The 16,130-nt window shown below is 54.8% G+C and overlaps 1 protein-coding gene across 1 annotated transcript in view; it reads left to right on the forward strand.

Annotated features, from left to right (window-relative positions):
* The window catches only part of NOS2 (nitric oxide synthase 2), a 33,216-nt gene extending 18,965 nt beyond the window's left edge, over positions 1-14,251 (forward strand). Inside the window, 15 exon segments of the mRNA XM_070392933.1 lie at positions 301-445; positions 1,551-1,655; positions 2,567-2,616; positions 2,971-3,145; positions 3,639-3,719; positions 3,721-3,772; positions 4,512-4,590; positions 5,618-5,799; positions 7,914-8,077; positions 9,062-9,269; positions 10,840-10,927; positions 11,386-11,507; positions 11,808-11,956; positions 12,864-13,058; positions 13,671-14,251. Coding sequence (XP_070249034.1) covers positions 301-445; positions 1,551-1,655; positions 2,567-2,616; positions 2,971-3,145; positions 3,639-3,719; positions 3,721-3,772; positions 4,512-4,590; positions 5,618-5,799; positions 7,914-8,077; positions 9,062-9,269; positions 10,840-10,927; positions 11,386-11,507; positions 11,808-11,956; positions 12,864-13,058; positions 13,671-13,790 — 1,915 coding nt within the window. The 3' untranslated portion in view covers positions 13,791-14,251.
* The last annotated feature ends 1,879 nt before the right edge of the window (positions 14,252-16,130 follow it).

Below are 16,130 nucleotides of genomic sequence, written 5' to 3' on the forward strand. Positions count from 1 at the left end.
GCAGGGAACAAAGAAGTGATCTTGATGGAGTTTGGCTCCCAGAGGTCCCCACACCAATTCCAAGGGTCACATGTCACTATTGTCCCAACCTCCTCTCTCCTCCATTTTCCCAAAGGGGCTAAGTAGCAGGTGGAGTGGGCGAGGGGAGGAGAAGGTGGTGAGTCAGGGTTGATAGCTGGTGAGAAACGTGGGTTCTTTTAACTCAATCTGCCCACTTTAAACACTGTCCCCTCCCACCCTCCTGGGCCCCCATCTTCCTCTGGAAAGATGACCCAGCACAGTATCTGTCTGTCCCCCCAGAGCCGTGCTCTTTGCCTCTATGCTGATGCGCAAGACCATGGCGTCCCGAGTCAGAGCCACCATCCTCTTTGCGACGGAGACGGGAAAATCGGAAACGCTGGCCCAGGACCTAGGGGCTTTGTTCAGCTGTGCCTTCAACCCCAAGGTACCTGACCCGGCTGGACGTGTGCCGTTCCCCTGCCTGTGTTCAGGGAAGTCTGGGAAAGTCAGAGTGCTCTGCTCCAGGACGTCTCAGAGCCTGGACGTGTGGCTCTACGTTGTAAATCACACATAGGAGGATAGGTGTGTCCAGGGGTTCTCAAACTTACACAGTTGATACATTTTTCAGAGTGTTCCAGGGAATGCAGGTTGAGAAACACTTTCTTTAAAATATATATAAATTTCAGAGAGGAAAGGAGAGATAGAAACATCAATGATGAGAGAGAATCATTGATTAGCTGCCTCCTGTATGCTCTCACTGGGGATCGAGCCCATGACCCAGGCATGTGCCCTGACCAGGAATTGAACCGTGACCTCCTGGATCATGGGTCGATGCCCAACAACTGAGCACACTGGTCGGGCAAGAAACACTTTCCTAATGAGCCCAAGTCTCAGTTTCCATGAGCTGCTCTAGATGAGTTTTATTGCCGTTCACTGCACACCTTCCCTACAGGGTGCAGTGCTGAATGTGAAGGAGGCAAAGGGTGAATAAAGTGCAGACAAATAAAACCCCAGAGGGTGGCTCACCCATCCTGTCAGTGCTGGACGTCATTCTTCACCCCTGCAGGCCTCCCAAGGCAGGTGGGCCCGGGTAGGGGGAGGCCGTGACACCCTTCACCTGACATTAGCGTCAGGCAAAGTGTCTGGGTTCCGGAGGTGCCAGAGGAGTTGTCATTTTTGTAACCTGCTCACCCCATTTTGGTGGAAGATGTCCATGCACTAAGAATCCAAAATAGCCGCGGAAGTGGCGGAAGTGTTTTGATCTGGGCCGGGCAGTAGTTTGGAGGCAGACCCCCCAGCTTGCTGACATGGTGGAGGTGGGGCTGGAGGCAGGGAGAATTGAGGCCATGTATTCAAGGGGGTTCATCTGACGAATTTGTTAGGCACTCGCCTTCTCTGTGCCACACCTGTGCTGGGGGGAGGCGGGGGGCCTCGGTGATGAAGGCGGCTAAGGGCCTGGGTCGGGGCGGGAAAGCACAGGGTGTCAGGGGAGGGCACAGAGGGCTCCAGCCTGGGAACCAGGGCTGATGCCCACCCTCGGTGCCATGCAGGTTCTCTGCATGGACGAGTACAGGCTGAGCAGCCTGGAGGAGGAGCAGCTGCTGCTGGTGGTGACCAGCACCTTTGGGAACGGAGACTCCCCCGGCAATGGAGCGGTAGGTGGCCCAGGTCCCAGGGGTCTGGGGGGTGGTAGGGCCCAAGGAAGGGATGTGGGGGTTCAGCATATCCTGAGGAGGACACTTGGGGGTGAGTGCTCAGATCACTCTGGTTGCCCAACGTCAGCCATTTGCCTGTGCCCTTCGTAATGATTGCCATATGCACGTGTGACCTTTCCTACGACATACTTCATAGATTTCAGCAAACTGACCTACCTTTCAAATTCATGTTTAAAGGAAACTCTATCTCACTCTCACAAATTCAATGAAAGCCAAACAGAGTTATTGAATTTTAGCTAGATACTATTAGCTGACCATGGCTTGCTTAGGGTTTAAAAAAAAAAAAAATAGTAGGCAAGTATCAGAGAGGTGTTAAGGCTCCATCACTACCAATGTGAGACTTTGTCCCTAGTGTTTAAGAGAACAACAACAACAACAACAACAAAAAGTTGAAGTGGGAATAACTGAAAAAAAATTACAGAGGAGAGAATTCTATCTTACCAGGAGATCTGACACTATATCTGCTAGGTGGTCATGTACCACCTAAAATAATCTTGAGTCCCTGGGAAATCAGGGTTATTTTAGAAAATACAGGAACAGTTATTGCTCTCACCAATTCCAAACAGGAAGCGAGGCTCACTCGCGCCCCCATCAGGAAACCCTCTACAGAGCTGGGTGGGGTGGGGGCTGGGCTGTTTCCGGGCCCCCCACTGAGGGTCAAGGCCACATGAGTGGCTAAGGCTGGACTTGTCCCTGAGCCCTAGCCAGGTACACATCAACCAACTTGCATTTGTGGATCTTGGACCTTCTGTCAGATGTGGCCAGTTCTGAATGGGCCACCAGAAGAAAAGAAGCAGCATTTGCTTTTATAAATTCTGTGCTGAGATATTTGTGGTTCTTTCTCTTTCTAGAAGCTGAAGAAATCCCTCTTCATGCTGAAAGAGCTCACCAACAAGTTCAGGTAAGGCTGTTCCCACCCCCTCTTGTCCGAGCCCTGCCTGATGGGCCGAGTCTGGCACTGAGTGTATATTAGAGGGTCCTCTCTGGGGTGTCCAGGCCTGGAGAGAGCCTGTCCTCAAGCCAGGGAATCCACGCCCCTCTTACAGGTCTGCAGGCCAAACTTAGGGTTGGTCATGGGAGTTGATGACAAGCTTCTGGCGCTAGGGAAGCCCCGAAGGGGGCATCCACTATTGGGCCCTGTGCCCGGCTGCACTGGGAGTGCCTCAGCCCGGCCTATGGGCTGTTGGTGCTGCTGGGAGATGCTTGCATGGCTGGCTCACTCCAGTCTCTGTATGTGTGTGTCCTCCTCGGGCAGGTATGCCGTGTTTGGCCTCGGTTCCAGCATGTACCCTCAGTTCTGCGCCTTCGCTCATGATGTCGACCAGAAGTTGTCCCACCTGGGAGCGTCTCAGCTCACCCCGATGGGGGAAGGGGACGAGCTCAGTGGGCAGGAAGAGGCCTTCCGCAGCTGGGCCGTGCAAACCTTCAAGGTCAGTTCACAGCTGGTGCTGCCCCACAGCATGGACAGGGGGCAGTGGTGCATTTATGCCCAGGACAACTGTGCCGGGCGTCCTGGGTGGCATGACCTCTGCCTGGTCCTGCAGGCATGGTCCCAGGTGAGGCTGAGGTTGCAGGCCTGTGAGCTCAGGTCGCTGCTGCTCTTCCTCGACCCTCCCCCCCTGGAAGAGCTCCACTTTAGGCCTGTGTCCCCGGGTAGGAGAAGGCAGCAGGACACCTCCCTGACTCCTGGGAGCTTTGGTTTAAGATCTTTTCCCCTCTGACTATCCAGCGCCTCTTGACAACCTGGTCTTGTTGGGGACAGAGAGCTTGGGGATGGGGACCACACAGTTCAGGTCTTTGTTGCCCGAGGTTTGACTCCTGATTTAGCAAACTCCTCCCTTAAGCGAAGCGTTTCCCCGGTGGTGGTGGTGCCGCTGATGATGAGGGCGCTCACGAACACGGATTCCCTCTGACCCCTTCCAGGCAGCCTGTGAGGCGTTTGATGTCCGCGGCAAACACCGCATTCAGATCCCCAAGCTCTACACCACCAATGTGACCTGGGACCCCGCACCACTACCGGCTCGTGCGGGACTCTCAGCCTTTGGACCTCAACAAAGGTACCTGCTTCCCTGCACCACACGGCTGGCTGGCCCTTCCTGCCTAGTGGGGTCTTTGAGCAGGGGACCCTCTGAACAGGGGCAGCGGGCCTAGGGCTGCCAGGCGTCTCTCTCTTGTTGCCTCCAAGAGCCGGTTGGGGTGCCAGAATCGAGGCCTTGCTTCGTCTCTGAGGGAGGCCATTTAAGGAGGAAGCCCTGGGAGGGAGGTGGAGAGAGAAGAGGGCCACACCAACTGAGGGCCTCCTGTGTGCCAGGCACTGTGCTGGGCTCTTTGCCCACCCACTCTAAGCGAGCCCTGACACTCATCCTGCAAGACAGGCACAGAGAAAAGGAACTTCAGGGAGGCGATGTGAGTCGCCAGCATGTGGCCAAGTTGAGATCTGAGCCCCACCCTTTCGGCTCCGATGGCAGCCACGTATTGTAAAGAACATCTGCAGAGGCAATTCCAGAACATTCCGCAGGCTGTGAACTCTCAGTGGTGCCCCCAGATGCCATGCCTTCGAGCTCCCCCTTTAGCTGTCCCATGCGTCCGGTGGGCCTGCACATTTCTGCTTGTTTAGGAGATCCCCCGCTTCCACGGTGCTCTCCTGCGGGTCCAGGATGTCCTTGGAAACCCTCCCACGCCCTCAGTGGGACCTCCCGAGGGCAGTGTCCGGATAGCACTGACTCAGGCACATGGAGGCTGCCCCACCGGTGCTTGGGAGCCATTGGCCATCTCACCGCCTCTCTGTCCCCACAGCCCTCAGTGGAATGCACGCCAAGAATGTGTTCACCATGAAGCTCAAATCGCGGCAGAATCTACAGAGCCCCAAATCCAGGTAGGGTAGAGCGCAGGGCTCTGGGTGATGGTCCACAGGTTTCATTTTAATGAAAGGAAGTGCAGGGCAAGTCAGTCTTTGAGAAGAGAGCTGTGTCCACCGGCATTAGCAGTAAGGGCCGGCTTGACCGGTAACCCCGTGGCCACCAGTCCTCTACATCTGGTCTCCATTCATCCTGGGCCAGTTTCCCAACTGGGGGCCTGCCTCACTTCCTGCCCTTTGCCACTTAACTCTCTCACCAAAAAGGGGGGCGAGGGAAATTCAACCATTTGGCTCCTTTTTTTATTTTCCTTTAAATATATATATATATATATATATATATATATATATATATATATATATATTGATTTCAGAGAGAAAGGGAGAGGGAGAGAGAGATAGAAACATCAGTGATAAAAGAGAATCATCGGTTGGCTGCCTCTTGCATGCCCCCTACTGGGGATCGAACCACAATCTGGGCATGTGCCCTTGACTGGAATCGAACCTGGGATCCTTCAGTCTACAGGCCAGTGCTCTATCCACTGAGCCAAACCAGCTAGGGCCATTTGTCTCTTCCTTAAGAACTTTCAGGAAAAGTCTAGCAGGGAAGGACTTTCCTGCCAGGGTAGGCCCATGCTGTGGATTCTCTGTAGGTTTTGTTTCTCTGTGCTGTCCTCCCCATTCATTAGCAAAACTGGGCTTTGTTCTAGCAAGAACCGGATTTGCCTCCATCTCTCCTGGAGAGATGCTTTCTTTAGGTGGAGTCCGTGGTCAAGCCCTCGTGGGCTTGGGAGGACTGCATAGGGAGGGTGCTGCCCACCCTCTCCGTACGGAGAAGCCTTAAGTCTGCCCAGCCTCAGGTCCCTCTGGGTGCCCTAGCCAGGGGGGAGTGGGGGGGTCGGGGGGGGGGGGGCGCTGGTGACCGTGCTCATGGAATCAGGCAGGAAAATGAAAGGAGGGCATATTTCCGGGGGAAAGCGGCCCACCTGCCGGGAGCCCTGGAGGAAGTCCTGGTGGCTTACCAGCGGTTTCTCCTCCCCATTTCCAGCCGCACCACGCTCCTGGTGGAACTCTCCTATGAGGGCAGCCCAGGCCTCAGCTACCAGCCTGGAGAGCACCTGGGGGTTTTCCCAAGCAACCAGCCAGCCCTGGTTCAAGGCATTTTGGAGCGAGTGGTGGATGGCCCCGCACCCCACCAACCCGTGTGCCTGGAGACCCTCAGCGAGACCGGTGAGCCCTCTACAGGGACCCTCTGCTGAGGCGGCCCCAACATCCTCCCACCAACCCCCCAACCAGCTGATGGGCTGGGCCTGGGCCTGCACTGCAGGCAGCTAACCCTCCCCTTCCTGCTGGGGCGGGGAGGAGGGGTGGCGTCCACGCCTGCGCCTTACAAACAGTTCTCAACCAGGTGGCAGGCCAGCAAACAGGGTGCTTCTTTGGGACCATCTGCCCAACATCAGAGGCCCTTTTTCCTTCATTCTTTTGCTTAACTGGCCATTTTTTAAATGATTGACTGATTCCTTTATTTTTCTATCGAAATTTTAGCTGGTCTCGTCTATATAACAGACAGGCCCTGGGCGAATAAATGAATGAGACTTGGTGTCTGCCCTCAGAGAACTCACCACCTAGTACAGGAGGTCGATATGCAAGGATGTTATTCATCATAATTATTATAACAGTAACAGTAGCAGCTAGCACTTGTTGGGTAATTACTATATGCCAACGTTTCACATGCACTGCCTCTTTAGTCCCCACCGAAGGCATATATGTGCAGCTTGCATGGTGACAGAAGAGAGAAATGTGGAAACTGTAAAAATGGTGAGGTTTGAAGGCTCAAGTCCCTGGTCCAGCAGTGTGACCTTGGGCATATGGACTAATCGCTCTAGGCTTTATTTGTTTTCTCTAAAATAGAGATGCTAAGAGCTTTCCTTGTAGGCTTGTTGTGAAAAACAAATGAGCGGATACAAATGCAACCTTCACCACAATTCCTGGCACCAAATAAACGCAGGAATGGAGGGAGGTTCATTCCCCACAGGCTAATGAACATCTGTCTAGAAGTCAGAGAATACACCACAGGAGCCTCCTCAGATCCCCAAGTATATACCCTCTCCACATTTTCATGGCATTCTAATGCCATACTGCGGCCCCACCAAGGCTCTGGTTTATTCCCACCCTCCCGGGCAGTGAGCAGGGCTCATGGAGAGTGTGGCTCCTCCTGGCCATCCTCACCAGGGAGAGGACACTGTCCCTGGGAGGCCCGAGGGCACCCCCTTCCTGTGCTAAGGGGAGGCTCTCCGTCCATGTGGAGAGCACAGCACAGGGTGACAGGCAGGAGAAGGGGTAAACGAGTGAAATCTACCATCTCGGGCCTCCCAGCCTTAGGACTAGCTCCCTGGCCTTAGCTTCCCTGGTGATAATGACACCGGCAGGAATGTGTCCCCCTAAAGAGAGGGGCCAAAATCAGAAAGCCAGGGTCAGAGGAGCAGAGGCTGGCATTGGACCCCAGTGTCCTGGAGAATGTGGGAGAGCCCGACACTTAGGGATGAGGGGACAGAGATGTCCTTGTGACTGTAGGGAGACAGATGCGGTTCATTGGGCCTTGGGTCTAGAAGATGAAACAATGTAACACTAATATTTTTAGCTAACATTTATTGAGCACCTGTGTCCCAGATGCTGTACCAGCTATCACACCGCACTATTTCATTCAATGCTCATACAAACCCAGCAAGACAAGTTGTGTGATCACATCCATTTCACAGAGGCGGAATCCAAGGCTCAGAGAGTTCAGTCACCCAGCTAGTAAGTGGGGAGCCAGAGTTAGAACCCACATCTACTGGCCCCAGCATCCACGCTGTGACCCCCCTGTATAGAGCCCCTCAGGACTCCTTGAGATTCACTATCTCACTCAGGGTGATTGGCGGCTCTCCTAGCACTTCCTGGTATAGGAACTCAGGGGACTGCAGTCATGGGCTTTTCTCTAAATGAATAAGTGGCCTCTGGGCATACATCAGTCTTTGGTGGATTTAGTCCCTGTGAGTCTGTAATCCACCGTGGGTATCAGGCCTGGGTAAGAGTGACTGGACTCTGGTGCATAGTTAGTTTATAGGATTGAGTCACCATTGGTGCCCTTTGGAGGGCTGTCGACCAGCCTTTCCTGCACCCATATATCTGAGCCCATCTTCCTGCTCATGAGTTGGGCACATGAGCCCTATTGCTGTTCCTGGAGTCAGAACTTCAGTGTCTTCTCTCCCCTGCAGCTGGAGGGAGGAGGGAGTCTGCCCCAGAGGCCTCATCACCCTCTGGGAAACCTAAATGGGACCTTTTCCATCCTGACTGTATTCCAGGCAGCTACTGGGTCAGGGACAAGCGGCTGCCCCCCTGCTCCCTCAGCCAGGCCCTCACCTACTTCCTGGACATCACCACGCCCCCAACCCAGCTGCTGCTTCGAAAGCTGGCCCAGCTGGCCACAGAAGAACTGGAGAGACAGAGGCTAGAGACCCTGTGCCAGGTGAAGTTCGGGGCTGCTGGGTGGGGCAGTGGCAGGTCCTGGAGTTGGGGGGAGGGGGGCAGAGCTCAGAGCTGGCCTTTCACCTCCAAGTGGGACCCACCCAGCTGTCCAAAGCGAGACTTGCCAAAGTCAGGTGGGAGGTCAGGCTTCCTGTCCCATCCCACTTCTAGGCACAATTGTGTTGAGTAAACTGGGTCTTTCTGAGTGTCTGCAGGATGCAACCAAAGTGCACGTCCTTCAAAATTATCTAGGGAAAGTGAGCCACTGTGTCTTGTCTTTGTATTTCCAAATCTTGGACAAGCCTGAGACGTAGAAAGTATTGGAGGATGGATGGTGTAGCTGAATGGATAAATGGGCATAGTGACAGATGGGTGGTTGAATTAATAAATTAATAAGAGAATGCATTAACCCACCTGCAACTTTCTAGGCCCAAGTCTTTGCAAAAAGCACTGGATGTCATTATTACATCATCATTATTGCTAATTACCGTGATTCCAGACACCTCCACTGCCATTATCCCGAGGCTGTGCTGCTGTAACTTGGCTCACATTTTCTCACTTAACACAAGAAAGTAGGTGATGCTCTCCTCATTTCACAGAGGTTAAGCAATTGGGACAGGATCCCACAGCTCTAAGACAAGCATCCAGTCAAGATCTGAACCCAGGTCTGTATGGTTCCAAGTGAGATTATAATAAAGATTTGGCTCTTGCCCACAAGTTGCTGACAGTGAAGTTCTCAGCACAAAAGTGAGATCAATGCTACTCACTGGCCTGTGTTCTTTCAGGACAGGAAATAAAGTCTCTCTAGCTTGGTAGTATCAGCACCCTGGACAGCGCCTGGTGCTTTTAAGTCTTTGTTGAGGGAGCGAATGAATTAGAATGAATGAATGAATGAACGAACGAACGAACGTATGAATGAAACCTGTACTGTGACAGCCTTTTCCCTCGGAGTGGGGCAGGTGCTCACACTGCCCTTACCTTCCAGCCCTCAGAATACAACAAGTGGAAGTTCACCAACAGTCCCACATTCCTGGAGGTGCTGGAGGCGTTCCCGTCCCTGCGGGTTTCTGCCAGCTTCCTGCTCTCCCAGCTCCCTGTCCTGAAACCCCGGTACTACTCCATCAGCTCCTCCAGGGACCGCACCCCCTCGGAGGTCCACCTCACCGTGGCCGTGCTCACCTACCGCACCCGAGGTAAGGCCAAGGCAGAGGCTTTGGGGCAGTCCAACTCTGCTATTTGCTGGGCAGCTGTTCAACGTGTCTGAGCTTTGGTCTCATCAGTGAAACACCCACCTGCAGAGCTGTTACAGCAGTAGGAGGTGTGTGGCAGAGATTACTCTGAACCAGGCACTGAGCTCGCCCCTTTGTATGCGTATCATTAGTAGTCATGTGAGATGGCTACTGTGTGCTTTTTACAGGCGAGGAAACTGAGGCCACTTGTTCAAAGTCACACCATTAGCAAGCAGAGAACTGAGATTCACACCCAGGTCGTCTGCAGGGACCAAATTCTTAACCACCCCACTCCACTTTGCCACTTTGCAGTCCTGCCTCTATTGGGGCAACTTAATGAGATCAAAGGTGGGAAACACCCAATACTTAGTGGGAGCCTAATGATTCTTAGTTTACCTGATAGTCCAGCCTGAATACAGGGCAGATTCTGCCTTGATTGTTCATTCCCTCACACACTCACTCAGCAATGATTTGTCCCATACTTCTCTGCCCTTGGCACCATGGTCAGTGTGGAAATACCGCACACGGAGCCCCTGCCCTCATGGAGCTTCCCATCGAGAGGATGCAATGAAGAGAAACCCACAGAAATAGACAGTTGTCATTGTGGAGGTGCTGAGAAGGGTGCTATGAGGGCAGGGGATGGGGGATGGACTGACACAGACTTGAAGATCCAAAATCTTGTACAGTTGGGCTTGGCTCCCCCCCGCCCCTGGATGGACTGTGCCTGTGCCTTGCCCTTGGTAATAGAGCATTGACTGGGGCAGCAAAGCAGGGGAGCCGGCACACACCTCTGAGCCCTCTGTGCTCTGAGCAGCGCAGTCACACAGTTCTGATCTCCGGGCAGAGACCATTTGCTGTGCTAGACAGGCCCCGGCTCAGCTCTCAGCCCAGGAGAGGAGAGGCAGGCACGTTCTATGAGAGCAAGATTCCATCCAGAGGAAAACCAAAGGGACTTCTCAAGTTGGTTGGAGGTCCCTTATATTCTGGGCCATTGGGAAAGGAATGTACCCTGGGAAAAGCTGGGGTTTCCACAAGTCAAGGAGGGGCCACACACAGATGTCAGAACCGACCGGAATGCTCAGGAGGCTGTCCATCACCCAGGCTTCCTGCCAGTCAGGACTGTATTGGGAAAGACACTCTGGGGCAGTGACTGTAGCCACCCCCAAGGGCCCCTTTGAGCAATTGTCATTGGAGCCAAGTGGTGGCTGGGAGGGTCCCTGGAGAAACTCTTAGAAGGAGCATTGGAGTAGGGGCCAGGGAAGCTGAGCTGCGGCCTGCTTCTGCTGCTACCTGAGTGGCCTGTACAAGTCACTGTCCCTCTGAGACTCAATTTCTGCAGTGGCCAAAGGAGAGGCTTGCCTGCTCTCTACGTCCCGTTCCACGTTCACCAGCTCTGAGTATATGAAGGGCGGGCCTCAGAACCAGGAGAAAAACAGCTCCCATATTAAAGCCCATGGAGTTCCAGGAGCCACTGCGGCAGTTCACACACCGGGGGTGGGGGGCTATGTTGGTCAAGTTTGTGCTGTCCTTGCAGATGGCCAGGGTCCCCTGCACCACGGTGTCTGCAGCACATGGCTCAGCAGTCTGAAACCCCAAGACCCAGTGCCTTGTTTTGTAAGAAGGTAAGTACCCCCTCCATTCTGTATGCGGTGGGACCACTGGTTTAGGGAGTTTGGGGTTGAAAGGGAGGGACCTGGGTGTAGGTGCCACTCTGGACCCCTTGGGTCATAAAGAAGGCTTAGGGGTCACCCGGGGCCTCTCCATCTACCTCCTCGCTAGAGAACATGGCCAAGACTCTAGCAGGGATGGAGATGACAGTGGTGATGAAGCCCAGAGGACAGTGAGGCTCAGCCTCTTTAAAAAGGACCCAGGGCAAGGTGATCGTGGCTCAGGCCAGAGGAAATGAAGCTGCCTGCAGGACTTGGGAATCAAATTTGAGATAACTGTCTTCTCCACACGCCCCGCCCCCCCACACACTACCGCCCAAAGCACACACCCCAGCTACCCAGCCTCTGTCCTGCATGTGCATCCCACCCATGGTATCTGAGGACTAGGGCCTGTCTCTTTCTGTCCCCATCAGTGCCAGCAGCTTCCAGCTCCCCGAGGACCCCTCCCGTCCTTGCATCCTCATTGGGCCCGGCACGGGCATCGCCCCCTTCCGCAGTTTCTGGCAGCAGCGACTCCATGACACTGAGCACAAAGGTACAGCTGGGGGGTTCTGAGTGTTGGATGGGGGGCACCAGGTGGCCAGAACTGAGCTGCAAGAGAGTTGTGCCACTGCCCACAGACATTGCTTGGCCCCTGTCCCAGTTTGCCTCCGCCTGTGTGGACAAGTGATATGAATGCCCCGGGCATCAGCTTCCTCATCTGTGAGGTGGGCAAAGTGCTAGATAGGACACTTGCGGAGATGAAATGAGAATTCAAGTTGGGTGGCCAGATGCCAGGTTTGAAGCCCACCCTCTCGTGGCCACCCTTGTAACTGCAGCCTGCTGGGTCTTGCAGGGCTCCGGAGAGGCCACATGACCCTGGTGTTTGGGTGCCGGCGCCCAGATGAGGACCACCTTTACCGGGAGGAGATGTTGGAGATGGCCCGGAAGGGGGTGCTGCATGAGGTGCACACAGCCTATTCTCGCCTGCCTGGCCAGCCCAAGGTAATGGGGCAACTGCCCGTGCAGTGGGAGGAGCATTAAAAGCACAGACTATGGTGGGTGCCCTGGCTCCCCACACACACGCCCCTCACATCTCTGAGCCTTCATCTCCTCAGCTCTAAACTGTAGGCAGTTACTGTCAGAGCGATGCTGGGAAGCTCTTCCATTCACTCTTCCAGGAGAAGAGACAGGCCCTGAGACCTTCAGGACGAAGTCAGGGCCACATGGTGGCTTAATCCCCGGGCATAGCCTGCTGAGATCCTTCCCCCGAAACTCACTTGCCTGGGGAGAGGTGGTCCAGGCCGCTTTATGCACAACCACAGCAAGGCTGGAGGGTGGCCACTGCACCCATCACAGGCCCAGGAAACACTTTACCCCTTGAGCCCAGGGAGTTGGGACAGACTCTTGGCTCCTCGCTTATGAACTTGTCCCATCAGGGCTCCTCCCAGAGCCAGTGCTCCAGGCCCAGTGCTGGGGTCACTGGGAGCCCCGATTGGCTCCTGGACTTGTATGTCACTTAGGGGCCCAGGACTCTGTGCCCTGCTCTGCATTACAGTGGAGAGCCCACAGACAGTCTGCACTGAGAGAATCCCTTTTCTGGGGTGTAGGCAGGTGGGCCTCAGAGCCCTGGGCAGGGCAAGTGGCTTGATCGATGCCTCTTTGAAGCATGGTGAGTGCAGAGTTCATCAGGACCCCACTGGACCAATAGCGCCTCAGGACAGGGCTTCGGCTAGAATTCATCTCTCTCGGCCCAGCCCAGGCCTGTGCAATGTTCTAGCGGGGAGGTGCTCAGCCTGTAGCCCATCACTCACCTCGCTGCCTCCCGATGGCCAGCAGGCCTGACTGGACGCTTGGCTGCCCTCCCCACTCAGCAGCTGGGGTCGGGGCTCACCATCTCCTCTGCTTTCAGGTCTACGTTCAAGACATCCTTCAGCAGCAGCTGGCCGACCAGGTGCTCCACGTGCTCCACCAGGAGCAAGGCCACCTCTATGTCTGTGGGGACGTGCGCATGGCCCGGGATGTGGCCCACACACTGAAGCAGCTGGTGGCTGCCAGGCTGAGCCTGAGTGAGGAGCAGGTCGAGGACTATTTCTTCCAGCTGAAGGTATGGCAGCCGGGGTGCAGGCCAGGGATGCAGGTCAGGGGCCTGGGCCAGGGAACCAGGACCAGGAGAATAAGAACTAGGGGAGTCAGGTTCAGCACAGTCATGAACGTCTAAGGAATCCTAGAGGTGGTGGAGGCCAGAGCTGGAGGGGCTGTCAGAAGCCTGGCTGTGCAGCCCAGTCTGGTTGCTCAGTAAACAAACGCTGACACGCTGCTTTACCATAAGACTTTCAGAGCCTCTAACAGGCTCCTGTGCAGAGTGACACTGCTTCTAAACTTGGAGAAAGTATGTAGCATTCACCAAACGTGTATATATAACTGCTCACATTTCTGGGAGCTTCCTGTAGACAGAGCACTAGGCCAGCTATTCTGTCCACCATAAAGCCTGGAAAGATGTTTAGGAGGTCCCCGCCTGAGCAGGCAGAGGAGGAGTTAAAGATTCTAAGTGAGGTTCAAGCATGATCCAAGCATGACAATTGGGAAGAGAAACGGCTCATGAGTGTAGGAGTGATGAGGAAGCTGGGGGACCCCAGGAGCTCATTCTAGCCTGGACCTGATGAATGAGAGGTGGCTGGACCAGCAGGACTGACCCGGTGATCCTTGTTCCTTAAAGAGCCAGAAGCGCTATCATGAAGACATCTTCAGTGCTGTGTTTCCCTACAAGATGAAAAAGGATGGGGCAGCGGGACGGCCTAGCGATCCCAGAGCTCCAACAGCCCACAGGAGAAGTTAAAGGTGCTGCCGAGAATTGCAGGATGGAGCCAACTCTCCATTATCTGACGTCACAGGGTCTGGGGAGATGGTGGGAAATTATACCCCCAAGTCTCCCACCTTATTTCCCCATCTCCTTCCCCTTTACTTGACTTGCTACCAAGTAGCAGCCTGCACTGAGTGGAACCTCTTGTCTCCTTTGAGCCCACCCTTCCCCGGCTCATGGGGAACTGGGTTGTCCCTGGTCCCTTGGAGAGTAGATCTGCAATGTCAGGCCTGGCCAGTGGGTGAGGATGGATCCTTCTTCTGATTGCACCTCTAGGAGGCACCACCAGGAGGCGATGACGGGCCACTCTGTGTTTAGCCTGGCCCTTCTCCCCATGTACAGTTATTTATGCCCTTGTATTTAAAAAAGCAAACCCTAGTCAGCTCCTGAGGCTGTTTAGGCCTTCCATGTATGACCTCTTGATGGAGATATTTATATGAAATGCATTTTATTTTAATCACATTGTGTGTGTTGTATTTTATAAGGGGAGCAGCCCTAAGTTATATAGACTTGGAGACTGTTGGGTGCAGCAGCCTGGACAAAAAAAAAACAAACCCAAGGGATGTGCCAGCTTGACCTGAAATGCATAGGCGGGCAGCACACCTGCACCTCTGACAACCCGGGATGGAGGGAGGGAGCACAGGTCTCACCTGAGCCCCACACAGGAGGCATCCCCCGTGGGCGATGGGTGGGGGGATGCCAGCTCTTTAGTGGAGGCCTGAGCACAGCCTGTCTTACAGTCTCTGTGTTTTGCTCTGGGGCCTCCAGCTTCATGACAGTTTGGCTAATAACGATTGGGCACCTGGATGACAAAGCCCATGAGGTGGGGCTAAGGGTCAAGGGCATGGCAGTGAGTGAAGGACACACATGTTCCCGGGGAAGGCTGCTGAAGGGACTGAGCCATGTTCCCTTCTCTCAGGGGGAAGCAGGAAGGCACTCAGCCAGGGCTAAGTGGGGACTGGCAAAATCTGGCTCCCAGCTTGGGTTTGGCCTCTGATTCATTGGCTCCCTGGCCTCCCTACTCAGATGGGGTGATGGGGGCGGGTGAAGGGGACATGCCAACCTACAGGGTCCCTCAGGTGGTCAAGAACATGGTCACCTGGACCAGTGACTCTCATGCTTTCATACAGGCAACCTCCTGGGATCTCCTTCCAGTGTAGACTCTGATTCAGGTCTGTGGCTGGCCCCAGAGTCTGCATTTGTAACAAGCTCCCAGGTGCTGTAGATACTGCTGGTTCCAGGACTACACTTTGAGCCAGCACCCTGGTTCCTGAGGGCCTGGATTCTTCATGAGATTAGCAGGACGTGGGCACAGACCTGGGTTCCTCGGCACTGGCCCAGGGGCTGGCAGAACCCCACACACTGAGCCACTTTCCCACCTCACTAACCCCTAGTGCCGGGGGCCACAGTGGAACCACACACACAAGTCTTTCATCTGAGTCAGCTCCTCTTGACTCCAGCTGCCACCTCCTCCCACTGGGACACGGGGCTCTGATGAGCCGGCCCTGCCATCAGCCTTCCTGGTCCTCCAGGCTCTGGTCCTCCAGGCTCTGGTCCTCCAGGCTCTGGCCCTCCAGGCTCTGGCCCAGCCCTTGGCCCACCTCAGGAGCTTGGGGCTGTTTCGTGGTTCACCTCTGTTATCAGGCTTCCTGTCAGAGATCCTGTCCATAAAGCCTGAGGCTGGATGCTCTCTCCCACACCTTGTGGGATTTTGGGGGACCCACTGAAGGCAGAAATGGATCTGCACCCCCATCCCCATCAAAGTGACCCTATGCTCTCTCCTTGGCCAGGATGCCCTGATCCCAGACACCAGCATGTCTCCAAACACATTGAATAAACCACAATCACACTGTGCGTATGTGCCAACCCCGAGTTTTCTTTTCTCTTTATTTGAAGGGCACTGGGAAAGGGGGCGTCCAGCTGGAAAAGCTCAGAGGGTGGAGACCAGCAGGTGTCAATCGGTCATGTTCCTGGAGTGGGGGAAGGACTGGTACAGGCTGAAAGCAAAGGTTAAAGGTTGGAGAAAGAGGAGGGGCTGAGGAGACCACCTCCCAGGGGAGTGACCAGCTGGTGGCTGGAGCCTGAGATGGACTTGAATGGAGGGTGGGGATGGGGTCAAGAGGTAGATGAGGGGTGGGCCCGGGCTGGGAGTTGGGAAGGCCCAGGATGCTCCCTTTCTGCTGAGGGGACTGAACATGGGCTTCAGCCTGCACTGACCCACAACCCGCCACCCCCCTCCCACTGTCTCCCCCCGGTACCGCCCCCCCCCCATCCTCAGATGTTAGAATTTGGGCAGCTGGAGCCCCAGGTGCTGCC

Source organism: Myotis yumanensis, unplaced genomic scaffold, assembly GCF_028538775.1.
Source record: "Myotis yumanensis isolate MYYU_CA2020_CCGP unplaced genomic scaffold, mMyoYum1.0.hap1 SCAF_16, whole genome shotgun sequence".
In the NCBI taxonomy this organism is placed as follows: Eukaryota; Metazoa; Chordata; class Mammalia; order Chiroptera; family Vespertilionidae; genus Myotis; species Myotis yumanensis.